Genomic DNA, 19076 nt, shown 5'->3' with positions numbered 1-19076 from the left:
AGGATACAAGTGCAGACAGATGCCTGAGGGCAAAAAAAATATTATTTATTTATTTTTGAATATTACTTGGCATGTTTGGTGGGCCGCATTATAAAGACAAACAGGCCACATATGGCCTGCGGGCCGTAGTTTGCCCACCCCTGTTCTAACATGAGACCAGCTTTCTGCATGATAAAATAAAGTTAATGCAGCGTAAACAGACAAGCACTTGACATTGCAGCTCAAATTCTCACAATTACAATTGTTTTTTGTTTTTATGGTTGTATTGTAACCTGTATAATCAGAAATACTGACGAATAAATAAAGCAGTATTGTTTTTTCTGCAATATTAAAGTACTACTATCTATAATCTTATAGTAGTGTGGAATGTTTTTTTGTTGACAGTTTCAATAACTACATTTAATGCCTGCCTTTTATCATTTGTCGATTGTCACATTTGTAGAGATGTATTACTATAATGAAGACGACAAAGCTGGACTCTAGAGGGCTAAACGGCGCTACAAGGTCAGTGGCCATCTCTCTCCTCCCTCTGTGAGAGTCAGAGCATGTAAATATGAGCTTAATCCTCGATGCCCCTTCACCTAAAAGTCCCCAGCTGTCTAAATCGGTATAAAAACAACCACAGCGCTCAAGATGACAGTGAAAACTCTGCATTGGTCTCAGTACAACCCAAACAGTCCCAGAGGCGTCAACATGTGTGGCCGACGAGCGCTAAAACCCGGGCGGATCAGGCTGATCCCAAATCCAAACGATGAGACCTCCCCCAAAGCTAAAGGGTGTGTGTGATGTGACGTGAAAGTCTTTACTCAAGTCTTTAACAAATCAAATTTTAATTGAGATAACGATTCAGTCATCTCTAATTGTCAATTATCAGATTTGGCCTTTTTACTCGAGAGGTCCACAGCCAATCGTCTGTTAGTTCAGAGTTCAGAGAAATAAATGGCTGCAAAGAAATATTGAAAGCTTTTTTCTTTTTTTTTTTTAAATAAAACTAAATTTGTTTGGGTATATTGCTCATCCCTAAACAGAATAAAAGAACATATATATCTTGTTTTTAATAATTATATATAGTGACAAATAAAATTAAATAGTTTTAAATAAATAAATACATTTAAAAAAATTTAAAATGACTAAATAGGTTGCTAACAGAAAAAATAAACAATTAAATTACAGCTATTATACAGTATCTAACCACTAGTGGTGTTGCTACAAATCAAAATTACAACTGTAATATGGGGAATACTAAAATCTAATTCTCCAACTGCTACTAATAAAAAAAAAATAACTAGGACTGATATACAATTATTTATGATTATTGACACCACACGAAAACAGTGAAATGTGATATACATATTAAAAATTCATCATAATAACATTGACGGTGATATATATTTATATGATTATATAGTGACTTCTGCAAGCAAGATTTGCTTATTTTGAAATCCCTACAAGAAACCTTGCTTCTAACAAGGATCATCAATAATTTACCTTAGGTGAAAGTATACTACTATATACTATATATTACTTATAAGTGTAAGAATAAGTATGTTACTAAAATGTTGTAGTAAAAATACAATTGATTAACTTCTGTTCAGATTGATGTAGTGCATGAAGTGTCATTGAACACTACAAATAAATAATGCTAAATAAATTATAAAATATTAGTTCTACAAGCTAATTCTGACTACCGGTAGAAGTAATCGTTTGAAATAATTGTGGTATAAATTGTGGGCCAAATAATGGTTATTGTGCTTTTTTCTTTACACCTTTCATACATTCAGGACTTTCAAGACTCCTCCCTCCGTTTCTCACTTACCTTCTTTTTCTCTTTGAGGTCATATAGGGCCATCGTGGCAAAAATGGGCTCGATGTCAATCTCAAACCTAAGAAGCAGCAAGAGAAAACAACGTTACACGTGTAGGGGAATGGAGATGGACATTCCACGGCCAGATAACAGAAAATCTCTCTTTGAACATTGGGGGTTTTTCGTTCTCCCTCTCTCCCTCACCGCAGGGAGCCGCTGTGACTTTTTGTGATAACTGATCTTCTCTCCACAGTCTTACAGGAGGACGCCCTGGTGAAAACTATGTTTTATGTGATTATGCCATGAATGTTTGTCCGAATCAACTCCGTACACCGCATGTTTCACCTTGTGTTACGTATTTTTCCACTGTTAAGGTTTTATATTCCCAATGCTTTAACTCGAGCGCCCATCACAGGTGAAAGAAGATGTAAAATGTGTCTACCTCAAGAAATAATGTGCACAAACTGCCAAAAGTGTTTAACGTGTAAATGTTAAAACAGGGTTTAATGTTTTTGCCACTATTATTTACGTTACTCGAGTTTTATTTTCTCGGCCAGGAAGTTTTCGCTGTAGCGCCCGCCCCTTTCGCTCCCAGCATGCCCTGCGGGCCAGGTATCAAAAGGACGCTCCAAGCTAGAAATTCTCTCTTGCTCTTCCTCTTCTCTTCTCTCTTGGGAGCCGTCTCCACGGACGAGCCTTTCACTTTTCCTTTGTCTCAACAAAATCCGTCCGTCACGTGGTCGACAAGGCCATGCCAGCCCTGGACTCTGAAACCACCTGAAACCACCTGGAACTACCTGGAACTAAGCTTAAGCGCTAAACCGGACAGAGACTTTCTTTGCTACTTCGTTTCTTTTCTTTTTTTGAAGTAATCTACGCTGTTTACGTGGATCAGCGCTACGTTCTCATCTGAGTAAAGGCCGCGTGAGGATCTAACACGCCGCTAAAGCGTTCTACCGCTAAGGAACTCCCGGACATCGCCTCTGTTGCCAAGGACCTCACAGCCGCCGCTGCCTTCCTCGCTCCGGCCAGCACACCGCTCCACGGCCATCACACAGCTCCACGGCCACCGCCCGCTTCACGAACCTTCGCCGCCACACCGCTCCACGCGACGCCTCGCTACGGACCTCGTCCGCGGACAAGGACCAGTCGGACCGAGTCTCTACAGAACCGTAAGCCGAGTTCAGAGTGCGGTTCCTTTTGTGGCGTGATTTGGGTAGAGCTCAGCTGTTCCTCCTCCCTTTAGCTTCTCACTTTCCCTCTTTTTGATATAGATTAGCATAGACACGTTTGGTTATCAAAGGCAAAACCCTGGTTTAACATTATCTGCATGAAATCTGCTGTTAAATCTGATATAACATCACCTGTGATTTACCTGTGCGCATTTCTGCTCCGGTGTTTTTGATTACCCTTTTGATAAATAAACTACACGAAAGAGTTATTGACTATTGTTTGTTTGATTAGACTATGTGTAAGTCCCTGAATCGTGAAACACCCTTCAGACTTTTTTAACGAGCGCGATTAAGGACCGTATCTTAGCTCTTTGGGTTTTACCCTGGTGCCCCGTCTTGTCTCGTTTCTGCTAAGAAATCTCCCTTAATCATAAACTGAATACATGTAGTTTGAGACCCTACACACGCATGATAAACCAGGCGGCTGTCCATACCCTCAAATACAACCCTGCAACTTTTCTCTGGTTTATTCCATTTCAGTATATTGTTGTACTGTTGTACGGGGCACAGAAAGTCAACTACAGTCAGTAATAACACGGTACAACAGGCTCATAAAAGAATTCCAAACCCGCTGAGGTTAATACAAGAATTTGGCCGTCTAAGCAAGATGGAGAAAGAATGGAACTTGCTATCTGTTCAAAGACTAATCCCATGGAGAGAGGGAGGGAAACAAGTTGTCCACCCACAAACTCCTCACATAAATTCATTTTTCAACTATGTACAAATTGTTGGGGCCAATGGAGTTTTACAATCAGTCTTATTTGACACAGAATATTCCAAAAGTGTTGATACAAAAAGGAAAATGGCATTGTAATCTTCCAAACGAGGGACATGAAGTGATAATTCCGCACTTTTGTCTTTAAAGATGCACTGTGTGACTGATTTATTTTAGCCTGGACTGCTCCACAGTATGACATTAAACATTGATATCTTTGTTTAATGCTTTTATCTAATTAAGGGCGATCTATTGCTAAAAACAAAAAGAACAAAGCATTGAACACGTATTCTTATGCGAGTGTGGTCACATGTTGGGTCAGATTCTAATAACCATGAGGGTCGTACAATCAGTCTCATTCAACACAAACTATAAAACAGTTTTTACAATAGGGCAGAAACAGAGGACATGTGTGGCCCTGCTACACTCATTATGTAAATGCAAGTGTGGTATGTACTTGATGGCTTGGCATCGGATGAGAATGTGGTCTCCAGTGTGCTCTTTGGGACAGTCCGGGATGGGACGGATCTCCACAGCATCGTCCTGAAAGAGCAGAGCAGAGACATACCGTCTTTGCTTCTATTACTTCACCAAGAGTTAACATTAAGCAACTTCAGTGTTACATTATGGCTCCAGTCTAAAAACAACAAACACAAACTCTCCCGTATCATAAACCAGGCCAGTAAAATCCCTGGTACAGTCTGAACCCCTCTATCGCTCAGAGAAAGACAACTTGGATCACTCTCACCCACTTCATAACTTCACACTCGGCCTATTAATGAGGCTTAAATATTGCTCATAAAAAAGAGCCAAATATTTACAATTTCACATTTACAATTTGTCTGCCTTATTCCTCCATTTTAAACTCTTTTGAATTTTGTGAATGTGATGATGTTCTGTCTCCTGTCATGCATGTACCTCATCAGCCGGGGGGGACAGTGCAAACAGTTCTGGGTGTCTGTTCCCGTGCCTGGCCTCTTGGTTGAATCGGTCGAGCTCCTCGGGACTGCTAAACCCCAGCAGGCCCTCAACTCTCTGGTCAGGGGTCAGGCAGCGGAGGTTGAAGTCTGTGGAGGTCAGCGTGCGGCCACAGTCGTCACGCAGCGCGGCCAGAGACGGAGACTTCACCTGGGGCAAGGGCACAGCAGCAGATGGGGTGAGTGGGCATGCAAAAGCAACAGAACAGAAACATTAAAGATATGTATTCAGGTAAAACACGTGTGGAGCGCCCAAAAGACTTAAAGCAATCACATAAGGAGAGATAGGCCTGGGACAATATTCAATATTTGAAAGCTGGAACAATAAATTGTAGCAATTTTGTAGAACGAGATTTGAGTTGAAGAGGGTTGAAAAATGAATCTCAAAGACACATTATTGACTAACGAGCTCCTTGTGTGTTTTATTGTGTTATTTACTTGTTGCAATTGATGTGCTCGGTAGCAATTTAACACACTTCAAAATGTGTTCGTTTTCGAGGTCTAGAGCAACATTTCATACAATGCAATAACTCAGATTGAAAATAGTACAATGTTTATTTTACTTTTTTTAACAAAATGCACTGTTAAAAGATGTGCAATTTTAAGATATTTTCATTTATAAATATAACAAACAAAAGAAAAGGTCAAAAAAAGCACTCTAATGCAAATCATCTTCCCATAAAATGCATTTAATCGAGCATAATTTGGATTAATGTAGGGTTAGGGTAAGTATAAATTCTGAATTGTGTCTAAAATAGATTATTCCAAGACTGCACTCAAAGAAAACATTAAACTCATGAGATGTATTCACATTTCAGCTTAACATTCAAAATTCCAGTTCTTCCAGCTATAGCTGTTCGCCAATACCATGTTTTATGTTCCATGTAATTAGCATATGTAAACACCTAAAGGCCAAAGAACATGTCTAGACGCTTCTGTTTTGGCCTGAAGACAAAAAAACAGTCTCTGGTCATGTTTTTCTTGCATAACATTTGGAATCATTTGTATGATCTGCATTTCTTAGATAATTTTTTATGCTCTGATATGCATTTTATAAAATTACATTCCTATTTATTAATCATTCAACTGAACAAAATGAAAGCTTTGAAGAGAGCGGCGAAGGGTCCAGCCCTGAAGCCGTAATAGTTATCAATGTTAGGCTCAGGAGATGCAGCAAATTGTCACCAAAGAAGCTTCAAGCAAGACACTTAGAACACTAAACACATGCAGTATTTCTAAGGTTCGGTTAATTCTGACATATTCAAAGTAACACGGATTATTTATGCATCGTAAAACAAAACGAAATGAATACAAATAAATGTCTGCGTTTGTCCGTTTTGCTGCCATAGTGCCATCATCATCTGCTCCACCGCAGGCAAGAACTGACCACTCAAAAAGCGACCTCCCTGCCACAGCCATCACAGACAGCGGACCCCAAGGCTAACGCTAAAAGCAGCTTGAGCAGGAGAGGGAAGCAATTAAGTTGTGAACAGTGCTCGTCTTTCTCTCTGTCACACTGTCACTGGCATGCACATCATGGGAAGCCCGGAGCTCTAACTGGGTCATTTGTTTTGGACTGATTGACAAGAATAGGAGCTGGTGGAGCGGGAGGGGTGGGTGGAGAGTGAGCCAAGAGCAGGAGAGGCACTGAGCTGCCCTGATTGGCTGCCATCCGGAAAGGGAATTTAACCATTACACACAGTTGGCCAAAGGACAGTGGGAACAGTGGGAGAGTTGGAGTTCAAAAGTACTACCGTATTTTCCGGGCTTTTAAGTTCCACTGAAGTATAAGTCGCACCAGCCAAAAAATGCATAATAGAGAAGAAAATCCAATTGCACTGGAGTATAAGCATTAAGGGGAAATTAATTTGATAAACCCCAAGACCAAGAACAGACATTTCATCTTGAAATGCAATTTAGAATAATAACAGATTAGAGAACATGGTGAATAGGTGTACGTATGCTAACGTAACACCTTCAGCTACATGACGCACAGACAACCAACTGTGGTAAGTGTACATGCGGTTGTAGACAGACCGTCATCCCGATTTAGCCACTATATTCTGTCTCGCAGCAAACGGTCTACTTAACGTGTTGGCCCAGCGGTTAGATTCGCATTTTTGAAGTCTTGAGTTCGACTCACAAGTTAATTTTTTTTCGGGTTTAAACAATAAGGTTTAGGGCGTTGGGCGTTGGGCGTTGGGGGTTGGGGGTTGGGGGTTGGGGGTTGGGGGTTGGGGGTTGGGGGTTGGGGGTTGGGGGTTGGGGGTTGGGGGTTGGGGGTTGGGGGTTGGGGGTTGGGGTTGGGGTTGGGGTTGGGGTTGGGGTTGGGGTTGGGGTTGGGGTTGGGGTTGGGGTTGGGGTTGGGGTTGGGGTTGGGGTTGGGGGTTGGGGGTTGGGGGTTGGGGGTTGGGGGTTGGGGGTTGGGGGTTGGGGGTTGGGGTTGGGGTTGGGGTTGGGGTTGGGGTTGGGGTTGGGGTTGGGGTTGGGGTTGGGGTTGGGGTTAGGGTTAGGGTTAGGGTTAGGGTTGGGGTTGGGGTTGGGGTTAGGGTTAGGGTTAGGGTTAGGGTTAGGGTTAAGTTTACGGTTAGTTCTGGGCTCCAGAATCGGGATGACGGTCTGTCTATAACTCCATGTGGTAAGTGTCTGGTATGTTAACGTAACATATTAACAGTTATTCAGATAACTATAGCATAAGAACATGCTAACAAGTTTACCAAAGCATCAGTTTTACCCCAAATCACTAAATCCATTGAATTCTTCTTCCTCTGTGTCACTTCTAAACAACTCCACAAACTCCAGAGGTAGAGGAAGTGCAAATTCTTCTTCTGCGCTTAGAGCCTAGAGCGCCCTCTTGCGGTTGTCAGTGTGAAAATAACAAATAATATCACAAATAAGTTGCTCTGGAGTATAAGTCGCACCACGGCAAAAAACTATGAATAACTTATAGTGCGACTTATAGTCCGGAAAATACGGTAAGTAATAACTATGTGTACATGTTATATGGATACACATCAATCTGGTGCTGATTTAGGTGCATTAAAGATGTCTAGACAGAAGAACTGCTTTTTACCTAAAGCCATTATTAAACTGAACCTACAGAAAGTAACATTTTAATGATGAATGTGCGTGATGGGAGTGGACAGGTTTTAATACTACAGAGGCACAAACACATTTTGTTGTAATTGTACGATGACAATATCAGTGAATTTAATTGAATGGTTCATGATTTAATAAGGTGTAGTGAAAAGTGGACCCCAATATTTAAGCAATAAAATGTGAGGCAGCACCGGCCGGGAAAATTTAGAAACGTTACTACGGTAATAGTGTTTAAGGAGCAGTTAAGTGTGTGGAGTGTATTTACAGGTGTGTGTTGTTTCTCGAGCTGAACGTCGGACTCGAACGTCTGCTTCTGGAGGAGTTTGTGGAGTCCTGCTCGCTCGGCGTATGAGCTCCACCCGTCTCCCTGGCACCTACAGATAGAATCACAAAGACAGTGACATTAGCAAGACAACTAGACACGCCAGGAAAAACAGGCATGGCTGACACTGATACACCTCTGCACCTCTAATCACTGGACTGCAGGAAAAACTCCACATGCCACATACGTTCTCTGTGGAGACTTATATAGACACATATCTTACAACCATTTCATGACAAGGTTACCACTCCACAGGTCTGACCTGTAACTTGGCCTGGTGGTTGATAGAGAGATAAGATAGATTTGTTTAAAGTCATACAGTGGAACATTCCAGGCAAAGCAGGTTCCACCAGAAAAGTTACATACAATGCGCTTTTAACATATGGGTTAGTAACAGTAAAGTACGATAGTGGTATAAATTATAACAATACATTTTATTTGTATTGCACTTTCTATTTTATTGTAGTGCTACAGAGTAGAAACATTAAAATTACATTAACATTACAATATTTATTTTTAAAGCATCTGTTAATCACTGGCTAGTTCTGCATATAATCTTGACACAACAATGTTACTGGTCAATTCTTTCAAATGATTGATGAACAATTTTGATTATAAGGAAAAGACTTGATACTTGACAACAATTTTGATTCCCACAATGACAATTTTTTTTTAAATAGTTCAGCATCAATACCTGATCAAAGGGGTAACTTGTTTTCATACTCAAATAAATATTAGTATCTTGGTAGTAACTAGGAATTATCTTCTTCTTGTTTTGTTTTTAATAGCCTAAACTAAAACTCAAGAGGAGGAGGTGTGACATACAAATTCTTCGAAGGATGCATCATAGGCTTTCCAGAGTTCAAACATTTGTATCAGGAAATACTTCTTTTGATACAGATACTACTATTACTCATGGCTAAATTACTGAGAACAACAATGAATAGGGCTACACAATTAAATGCATCTGACACTGCAACAAAGCAACAATTATTTGAGGTAGTAAAAGATCCTTTAATAGATTGACATGTTTCTGTAAATTAAAATTAGTATGGATTCTTGTGGCCCTGCGACAAGTTGGCCACTGTCCAGGGTGTACCCCGCCTAAGGCCCGAAGTCACTGGGATAGGCTCCAGTCACCCGCGACCCCAAAAGGGAAGAAGCGGTAGAAAATGGATGGATGGATGGATGGATGGATTCTTGTAATAGTTCATATTTCAGACTTAAAGGTGGTATGGACGATTTTTTTCAGCAATTTTTTTTTATCATATTTCCTCGTGGCGTGGATAAATCATTTGTCCTGCCAAGTATCAATCATAAAACGCACCTATCGCTCACCTGCAGCAGCGTCGGTTCGTCCCCACGTTTCCGCATGCCTAAGCGCATGGATCTATCAGAATATAGTTCCCTCAGTGTACGGGGCAAAATGAAGACGGAGAAAGACAGTTCGAGCTGACGCAGAAGTGGACAGAAATCTACGGGAGACGAGAGATGCGATGCACTCCGTTGCGCTAATAAACAAACGCACGTGTGTGTTGTATCAGTCCACACGGGGGAGTGCGCATGCACACTTCCGCCTGCGTTCTCAAATCGCCGAAAAATCGTCCATTGCGCCTTTAAAATATGGCTGATTGTAATTAAATACAAATAAAAAGTCTTTCAACATTAATTTATCTGATCATAAACAATAAAGACTTTGAATCAGTGCCATTTAACACAAAATCAATGGTGAACTTTCTTCCTTCAAAGTCTGAACTCTGCTCCAAACCACATGTTTTCAAATTGTAGACCTCGCAACAAAAAATATCCCATCATATTATTCCACACCCCTAGTTTAAAATGTGTACTGTGGACTGAATCCTGATTTAGAAACATCTCAAATCAAATACTCTACATCTACATTATGTCACAGGTTTTGCAACAGAAACTGACACAGATATGTCTTTTACCACTTTTGGTTACCACTTTTATGTGAATTCCAGGGTGGAAGCCATTGACAACAACTGCCAGAACTATGCATCTTATCACAAGGTTGAAACGATGCCCAATGTCTTGCTTCGTCCACATTGTTTACCTTCTGGTGACGACGATCCAAGGCTGGGTGTAACTCTCCACACAGTCTCTCACGTGTGGGTCCAGCTCCACTCTGGGGAGCAGCACAAAAGAATACGTACATTAGCCCGACTTTGAAACACATAGATAAGTGGGAAGATTTGCATTCTCGCCATGTTATTCTTAATATTTCATGGTCAAGGTTGTAGATAAACTTGCATAACTCAAAACGACAGCACAAACACAAAGAGTACAGTTCCCTCTGTAACTCCGCTAATCAATTAGAACGGCCAGAATAAAATGGTGCACGACGCAGAGTAATGTTATTATAGCCGTGTCAGAGATCGGGATCGAACATCATAATTATAACATTGTCGACACGATCCGTCACCTTTGTTGTAAGCAGGCCGCAACTCCGTAGAGCAGACTTTTTATAATCACATACTGCAACCACTATACTGTTATATCGAAGCAATATATTTCAAAAGCTATATCTAAATAACCCTCTTTGCGCACCCCCAGCAACCATATTGCAAGTTTAATTTGACTAGATTTTTCTCATATTGTGCAATTGTATTTTAGCACTTAGATTGTGTCTTACAATTACAAACATTAGAGCATGCACACAATGTCTAAACTACACTTTTCTATTATTTTTTAAGGATTTTTTGATTGGATAGGACAATATGATGGAAAATGGGGTTGAGAGCAGGGAGGACATTCAGCAAATTGTTGAAACTGGGGATTCCTTCATCTTACAACAATGCTCTGTTGTTGCTTAGTCCACTCGAAAGCTCCGGAACTACAATTTAATGGGTTCAATCCGTTATCTTGGGTAAACATTACCCGCAACGACAATGAATCTCTTATGTTTATTTACAGGTAGTAAATATATCTATAGACCCACCCATCCTCGGGGACAGAGTGGCGCACAGTGCGGCACTCCCTCTCCACCTGCTCCACGCTCAGGTCATCGTCGGGGAAGTCTCCGAGCTCCTGCATCAGGCCCGAGTCCCCGCTCTGTAACTGAGACATCAAGAACTCCTCCAGGTCCAGCGGCTCTACAGCCTCGTACGACTGCGGCTGAGGGACACAGGGAAAACAAGCCTGTCAAAATGCGGACATGCGGAAACGCGTACAGGGTTGAGATGGTTTGGTGTTCATGCTTCCCACCCTTCAGTTTGTATTGGAATGCAAAATATTAATGCGCTATAGATGCATGAGATATGTCAGCCATTTAGTCAGGATCGTGTGTATGCGTGTTTATGTATTACAGATAGAAACTTGGGGGCAAACTTGGGGGCAAACAACACATGCAGACTGTTAGAAATGATAAACCATGGTAATTAGAGATGCACCGATCAATCGGCCGCCGATTAAAAAAGCCGGTTTTATGCTGAATCGGCTAGAATCGGTGACCGGCCGGTCCATGTCGTAATTGCCGGTTTTCGGCCGATCCAAACTGACCCGCATGTGCGCATGCGCGGTGCGTAGCAGCTCAACGCGCCCAGAGCAAAACAGCTAAAAACTACAAGACTCTTTCAGAGCGCGGCGGCCAAAGTGTCCAGTTTACACTCAAGTCTATGTAAACGTGTGTCGAACACCTCCTGCGTTTCCCACGGCGTGATTCCTGCTTTTTCGGCGTGGAGCGCGGCGCAGAGGGTGTGTTTTGCTGTTTTCCGCTCTAGACGCTTTGACAGGCATAAGCTTCAAAGTGTTAAAATCGTTCGTCGCAGAAAAGTTCAGATTTGTTCAACTTTGGTGGAACACAAGAAGGAGCGAGCCTGGAGGAGGATCAGAGGAGACTGGACTGTGGGGTAAGTTATTAAAACTTTGAGACGATTACAATCTACGAGTTGATAGTTGATGCGGTCAAAATAATTTGTGCTGGTTTGTGTTTGACGAGTTCATGTGTTTATTCAGAGTTATCTGCAGAAGAGTAGGGACACATGAAGGAGCCAGAAGAAGCAGCAGCAGGGCTGTCAGAAGAGTTAGTTGTTGTTGTTGTTGTTGTTCTGCTCAACTAGCAGAGAGCTAGGCTACGAGCTAATGCTAACAAGAGATCTCATCCACCTGAAATGAGACTTTAAAAATACTTTGATGCATTTGAGACATACATGACGTAGATACAAAACTTAAATTACTGACTCGAACAGCGAAATGAGTGACTACAATCCAATGTCAGGACTATTTAATTGTCCCACAGCCTCAAAGAAATGTTTACACAATCTGCTGTGCTCTAGAATCTATAGTGCTCTAGAATCTATAGTGCACAGCTGATTGTGCTTCTAGTGAGGGTGTGAAGTTATCAAAGAGCTGATGAAACTGGAAAATTATATTGGCATATGTGCCTCATTTAATATACTGTATTATAATAGTAAAAGTTTTAATAATATTGCAGTAAATGTACTGGGCTCAAATATAACTGCTGTACAATGTTCTTTAAGATCTGGATTTGCCGTCAGCCCTCCATGTTGCTCCTGCTCCTGTTGCTCCTGCTCCTGTTGCTCCTGCTCCTGTTGCTCCTGCTCCTGTTGCTCCTGCTCCTGTTGCTCCTGCTCCTGTTGCTCCTGCTGCTCCTGCCCCTGCCGCTCCTGCTCCTGTTGCTCCTGCTCCTGTTGCTCCTGCCCCTGCTGCTCCTGCTCCTGCTGCTCCTTCAGGGGATGCTGGCCCTTCTGCTGCACCCACAGGTGTGTAAAAGCATTTGGTTGGATTACAATTTGTTTTTTAGCCTGTGTCATCTAAATTGCAATGTGTGTTTTTTGTAGAACCACGAGGAAGAGGTCCTGGAGCCAGAGTCCTCCAGCTTTGAGAGGGAGGTCCTGGAGCCAGAGTCCTCCAGCTTTGAGAGGGAGGTGCTGGAGCCAGAGTCCTCCAGCTTTGAGAAGGAGGTCCTGGAGCCAGAGTCCTCCAGCTTTGAGAGGGAGGTCCTGGAGCCAGAGTCTTCCAGCTTTGAGAGGGAGGTCCTGGAGCCAGAGTCTTCCAGCTTTGAGAGGGAGGTGCTGGAGCCAGAGTCTTCCAGCTTTGAGAGGGAGGTCCTGGAGCCAGAGTCCTCCAGCTTTGAGAGGGAGGTCCTGGAGCCAGAGTCCTCCAGCTTTGAGAGGGAGGTGCTGGAGCCAGAGTCTTCCAGCTTTGAGAGGGAGGTGCTGGAGCCAGAGTCTTCCAGCTTTGAGAGGGAGGTGCTGGAGCCAGAGTCTTCCAGCTTTGAGAGGGAGGTCCTGGAGCCAGAGTCCTCCAGCTTTGAGAGGGAGGTGCTGGAGCCAGAGTCCTCCAGCTTTGAGAGGGAGGTCCTGGAGCCAGAGTCCTCCAGCTTTGAGAGGGAGGTGCTGGAGCCAGAGTCTTCCAGCTTTGAGAGGAAGGTGCTGGAGCCAGAGTCCTCCAGCTTTGAGAGGGAGGTCCTGGAGCCAGAGTCCTCCAGCTTTGAGAGGGAGGTCCTGGAGCCAGAGTCCTCCAGCTTTGAGAGGGAGGTGCTGGAGCCAGAGTCTTCCAGCTTTGAGAGGGAGGTGCTGGAGCCAGAGTCTTCCAGCTTTGAGAGGGAGGTCCTGGAGCCAGAGTCCTCCAGCTTTGAGAGGGAGGTCCTGGAGCCAGAGTCTTCCAGCTTTGAGAGGGAGGTCCTGGAGCCAGAGTCCTCCAGCTTTGAGAGGGAGGTGCTGGAGCCAGAGTCTTCCAGCTTTGAGAGGGAGGTCCTGGAGCCAGAGTCCTCCAGCTTTGAGAGGGAGGTCCTGGCAGCGCTCTGGGACTGACCCTCCTCATGTTCCACCTGCTTCCTCTCCTGCAGAGGGTTCCAGCTCATTCAAAAGAATGTGTAAAATTACAAATGTATAAATTACTATATGAAAATAGTTCATTTGATTTCAATCTGGAACCATTGGAGCTGCATCTTCTGCAGGAGAAATGGACTCCTTTTTCCTCTGTGTCCCCCACTCTTCTCCAGGCCATGTTAGTTAGTATATAGTTCTGTATATATATATTATTTTTATATATAGTTATTTATTTTTCTATTTTTCCACAAAATAAATTACATTTTATATTATACCCGCGACCCCGAAAGGGAACAAGCGGTAGAAAATGGATGGATGGATGGATTATAAAACGTGTGTCCTGTATACATGCACCTTTTTCATAAAATACTGGGTAGTTTGTGGGAAATCAGTGGCTAGATAGAAAATCGGTATCGGAAAAATCGGTTTTGGCAGATCAGACCTCCTTGAAAACCGTAAATCGGTATCGGCCAAGAATTTTGGAATCGGTGCATCTCTAATGGTGATTAAAGTGTACTAATGTGTAATCAGCGATGTCCACTTAAAAAAGAAAATCACATTATATTTACAGTGCTTTTAATCAGCTGCTTTTATTTTCTCAGGAGTCACACAAATTGAATGAGTTAACAACATGTGGACTTTGTTATGGACATACTTCAGCAAAAATCTAAACAAAGTTAACCTGGTGAACTCAACTCATGGGTTTACACTGTCTACAAACATGAACTGTTACTGAGAACTCAAGGTGAGACCGACATGTTCAATCCTGTCATGTGTTCTCCAATTGGCCCATACTTGTCCAGCAACAAAAGCCCTCAAAACGCATGCCTAAAAACAAAGGTGTGAAAATCTGTTCCGTGTTAGACAGCCAGGCACAGTCTATTTTTATCCGTCCATCTCCAGAGCCGCTGCGCTTCAAAAGACGGCTGCTTTCATGTACAGTACAAACAGTTTGATTTTGAACCTGTCACAGCACCAGAGCTGCTGCCAGGGGACTGAATGGAGTTTGTTCAGGGAAAATAAAGAGGCGATAACATCTAGTGATACAAAGAGGAACCACATAAGGCAGGTGTTTCTGTGACAGCAAACGGGGCAGCTGTCCAATCTGATGGCACTGGCAGATTTACAGTGAGCAGCAAAATAAAGACATATGTAAAGAGCACACAAAGGCACACAAAAGGCTAAAACACTTGGCCATCGCTCTCTTACTACGGATTCAGTCTGTGGTGCACCAGAGAGGAGCAGGTCTTTGTACCGTCTGCTGACAACTGTAGCATTGTCTAAACTCAGACACGCGGAACAGTGTGGACGTTGCTCTGTAGCTTTGTCCTGATGAGAGAAACTCAAAGTCCAAGAGGAAAGACAAGCAGCTATAATATGTTTTTTAATGTTATGATATACATTTCAATGTATAAAACAGACAACAAAGCTGTATGCATTCTTTGAATATTCAATTATGTCATTGAAAATTTCAAAAATCAACATTAGATACAGTATCACAGCTCAAAATATGCAAGGAAAGTAGGCAACAGCCCTTAGTTCATTAGTTCAGATGATAAAGCAGTTAATCGAGTCTTAGGAGGCTCTTATTTTTGTATTTATGTTTTTATATTGTCGCTTTGAGTCTGCAATGAAGATAGTTCATCTATCTAATAAACATATCCATTTTAGTCAACCAAAATGTATTAGTTAACAAATTATTTGATTGGGGATTGTAAAAAATGTATAAACACAACAGCAGAAAGAAAAGGAGAATGCATGGAGTGAAATTGCCTTTTTACATTTAAATACACACTACTAGTCTTGACAGTGCGAGAGTGTGTTTCATTGAAAGCCGCAATGAAATTACCTCCAGGACGAATAAAGTTTATATCTATATATAATATTGGGCTAAGAATGGTCGAATCCTCCTTTAAATCGACTAATTGATGAACAGGACAAGTTTTTAGTTCTTTAGTCGACTACAGCCATAGAATATGCATTATTTATTGATTTTACACTTACATTGAAAACACTCCAATGTAAACGACACTTTTGTACTGCAGATTAATCCACTACAAACTCCTCCCATACAAGTTACAATCGACTGATGTGATAGGATTAGTCACAGACTCTCTGGAATACAACAAATTCCATTTCCGTTCAGACAAGTCTTTACACATAAACCCACCCCGGGGAATATATTCTCTGCTTCGTACAAAAACACCACTATTAGCACACATTTTTAACATTTACGTCACTTCGGCCGAGACCAGACGGCGCTTCATTATCGCTTTGTAGTCGATATAAAGAGTCGACTTGTGACAACTCTGCCGCATCCATATGCATAAAGTCTGCAAAACTCAAACAATCATTGTGTCACGCTCACACTGCGCGGGGACGCTAACAAAACTAATGCATGCTAATGTATGCATGCTTCTGATGAGCGCCCGCTTCACTGTGGAACCATGAAAAGACCAAGAACACTACTTTACTTAGAGTCCAACACCACGGTCCAGTGTAACAGGCAAATGGAAACACACTGCTTTCATAAACTCCACTAATATTTAACACCAAATAACAGTGAAAGTATTCATTCATTTTCATTTAAACTATTACTGAACGCAAACTTTCTAAGCCCGACTAAAAAGCACGAGTAATCTTCTTTTTTGTAATGTTGATTGCATTGGAAATACTTTTTGCATCCGATTTTGCCGTCACAATTGTTATTTCTTACTTCTTGTATTATATCGTGATCTGAATAATCCCAAGTTTTGTGTAACACTGAAGAAAACGTCTGCATCGCAAACTAAACAACTCCAAACTTAACCGTATAACTTATTAAAATGATGCAACAGCGGTTTTAATGGTTTTACATGGATGCACTTTACATCCCAGCGTGGTTTGTAGAGAAATTGTTTACTTACCCTGTTCACAACGGCACTAAAAAGGAAGTAGACAAAATGGCGCAGTCCGGATATAGGAACCTATGCGACATCTGACACCCGATGACTTTTTGCACAACTTAAAAAACTAAATTGAATCTAATTTGCATATTACCCAGTCTAATTTGCATGATACTCAAGGTACTAAATCCAATAGAAAAATCAATGAGTACAAGTATATAACCATCATCTTCTGGCACGCGTATAGAGCGGGCGCAGAGATGCTCAAAGCTGTACGAGTTGTGGCAAAAAATGAACCGCACTGAATTCAGGAAGTGAAATTACAACGGGTCCCTCCATCAAGTGGCGTTTCGACAGACAGGAAGTGAACGACGCGCGTGCAGCGGGATGCAAGTTATGACCGAAAATCCACTGAACAGATCAACTTTGGCGCTCAGAACCCGGCAGTTAGAGATGCGAGTGGGTACATTCAAATCTGATAACTAGAATAATCAGATAACCCGATAATGACGTCTGATTTTTGGTGTGTGTTGCAGTTCAGAATATGTGTCAGTAACTCTTTCATGCTAAAACATTTTGTCTTTCGTTGTAAAAACCTGCACAGGGATAAACAATCAGAACGCACCACCGGTAACAGGATTACTCACATATCACTGCAATAATCTGATACCTCCAGAAATCAGATAATGATCAGATTTTTGGTGTGCATGCAAACAAAGGGAACATATGATATATTTGTAACAGAAAATGTAATCTAAATCTCTAAGGTTGCAGAGTGTAGTTTTAAAAGCAGGATAAATAAGGCAGAGATAATGCATTTATATGATGAGGCACATAGTAAGATGACAATAGATAAGAATAAAGAAAAGAAAAGGAAGAAGGAAGAAGAAGGAAGAAAGGAGAAGAAAAAAACACACTGAAGAATAATTAAAAAAAAACTATAGAATTGACATAATCTAAGAAGTAAAAAGTATTAATAATAAAAAAGTGTATTTCCATTGAATCTATTCTTGGTTATGTAACGTGAACTTTATCCTTCAGAAAGCTTGATTTTGTAAAGCGTGTCACATTAAGAATGAACCGTGAATGAAATGCATTTTCATTGTTTGGTCATGGTGTCAGTCACCAAATACACTGATAAATCGTGATGTTTTTCCATAATTACAGGTCCATTTTATATTTACTAACTTTGAGACCAACTCTACTGATTATATTACTCCTGCATTGCACTCATACCGTTTGACTCGTGAACACTTCTTAACAACTGTCACTTAATAATCATGCACTGCTAGTTTTTGCACTCTGACTAAACTGTAAATTGTGTGTGTATATTCAGTCAAAGTTTATTTTTATCTTATTTAGTTAAACCAATTTTTATTCATGCCTTATTATTACCGGTATTATTTTTTTATGTGTTGCTATTATATTGTCGTTTCATGTTGCACCTGATCACTGAAGAAAATTCAGAGTTTGTGAATCTTTGAATTCTTTTTATTCACTGAAAATGGCAATATATAAACCTCTTTCTGTTTCTGATTCCATGTACTGTTTTACCTAGTTTTTGTAAACATTTTCAAAATAAAGGAGACAAACCCAGATCAACATGAGGTTGATTAAATATAAGATTAAAATTAAGTCTCAACCAGGACTAAAATAAGTCAACTTCAAAGTTTAAGGGAAGGCAGAGATTATTTCTGATATAACTGGTAATACTGGTACAGTTTTCAGAAAGCAGCAGCAGCAGTTATACGTGCCTCTATATATAGAACCAGTTTAAAGCTGGCGGTGGCTCTAAAAACCTCTCCTTATGGCTGAAACGTGACTGCTGAATAATGTGCGACTATCAGCCCACAGATTATGATATTAAAATCCCTGTGTGTGCGTTCTAAATCCAGCCATGATATTAAAGTCATGTCTGTGTAAGCTGCAGGGTAGAAGGGCTGATGTAGGGTGGGCAATATTCAAAAAAAATGTGGGTATTTTCAGACGTTATTATGCATATCCATCAGAAGTGTGCTAAAACATCCCGGAAACGTCTTGGTTGAGGGGCTACTAGAGCACAAAAAGTTATACAAAAAATTAGAGATAGATACATAGATGGTCAATTAAATGTTTTTCTTCAAAAACAAAATAAAATGCTTCAATGTTGAGTTATAAGAACATAGTTACATGAAGACATAAAAATGACTTGTCAAGACTGACTTTAAATCAGTTCTTTTGCCCAATGTA

General features: G+C 41.3%; 1 protein-coding gene across 1 annotated transcript in view; it reads right to left on the bottom strand.

Moving 5' to 3' along the window:
• Window positions 1–19076, bottom strand: part of dock8 (dedicator of cytokinesis 8) — a 93338-nt gene that overhangs the window by 53628 nt on the left and 20634 nt on the right. The window contains exons 3-8 of the mRNA XM_072433122.1: window positions 11109–11284; window positions 10224–10295; window positions 8093–8201; window positions 4670–4879; window positions 4209–4294; window positions 1817–1883 (exon numbers count right to left, since the gene is read on the bottom strand). Of these exons, the coding sequence (XP_072289223.1) occupies window positions 1817–1883; window positions 4209–4294; window positions 4670–4879; window positions 8093–8201; window positions 10224–10295; window positions 11109–11284 (720 nt within the window). The remainder of the gene's footprint in view (window positions 1–1816; window positions 1884–4208; window positions 4295–4669; window positions 4880–8092; window positions 8202–10223; window positions 10296–11108; window positions 11285–19076) is intronic.

The sequence above is a fragment of the Eucyclogobius newberryi genome, unplaced genomic scaffold (assembly GCF_026437365.1).
Source record: "Eucyclogobius newberryi isolate DKJ021-1_F unplaced genomic scaffold, fEucNew1.0.hap1 SCAF_6, whole genome shotgun sequence".
NCBI classification, from domain to species: domain Eukaryota; kingdom Metazoa; phylum Chordata; class Actinopteri; order Gobiiformes; family Gobiidae; genus Eucyclogobius; species Eucyclogobius newberryi.
This window is presented reverse-complemented; position numbering and strand designations above follow the sequence as displayed.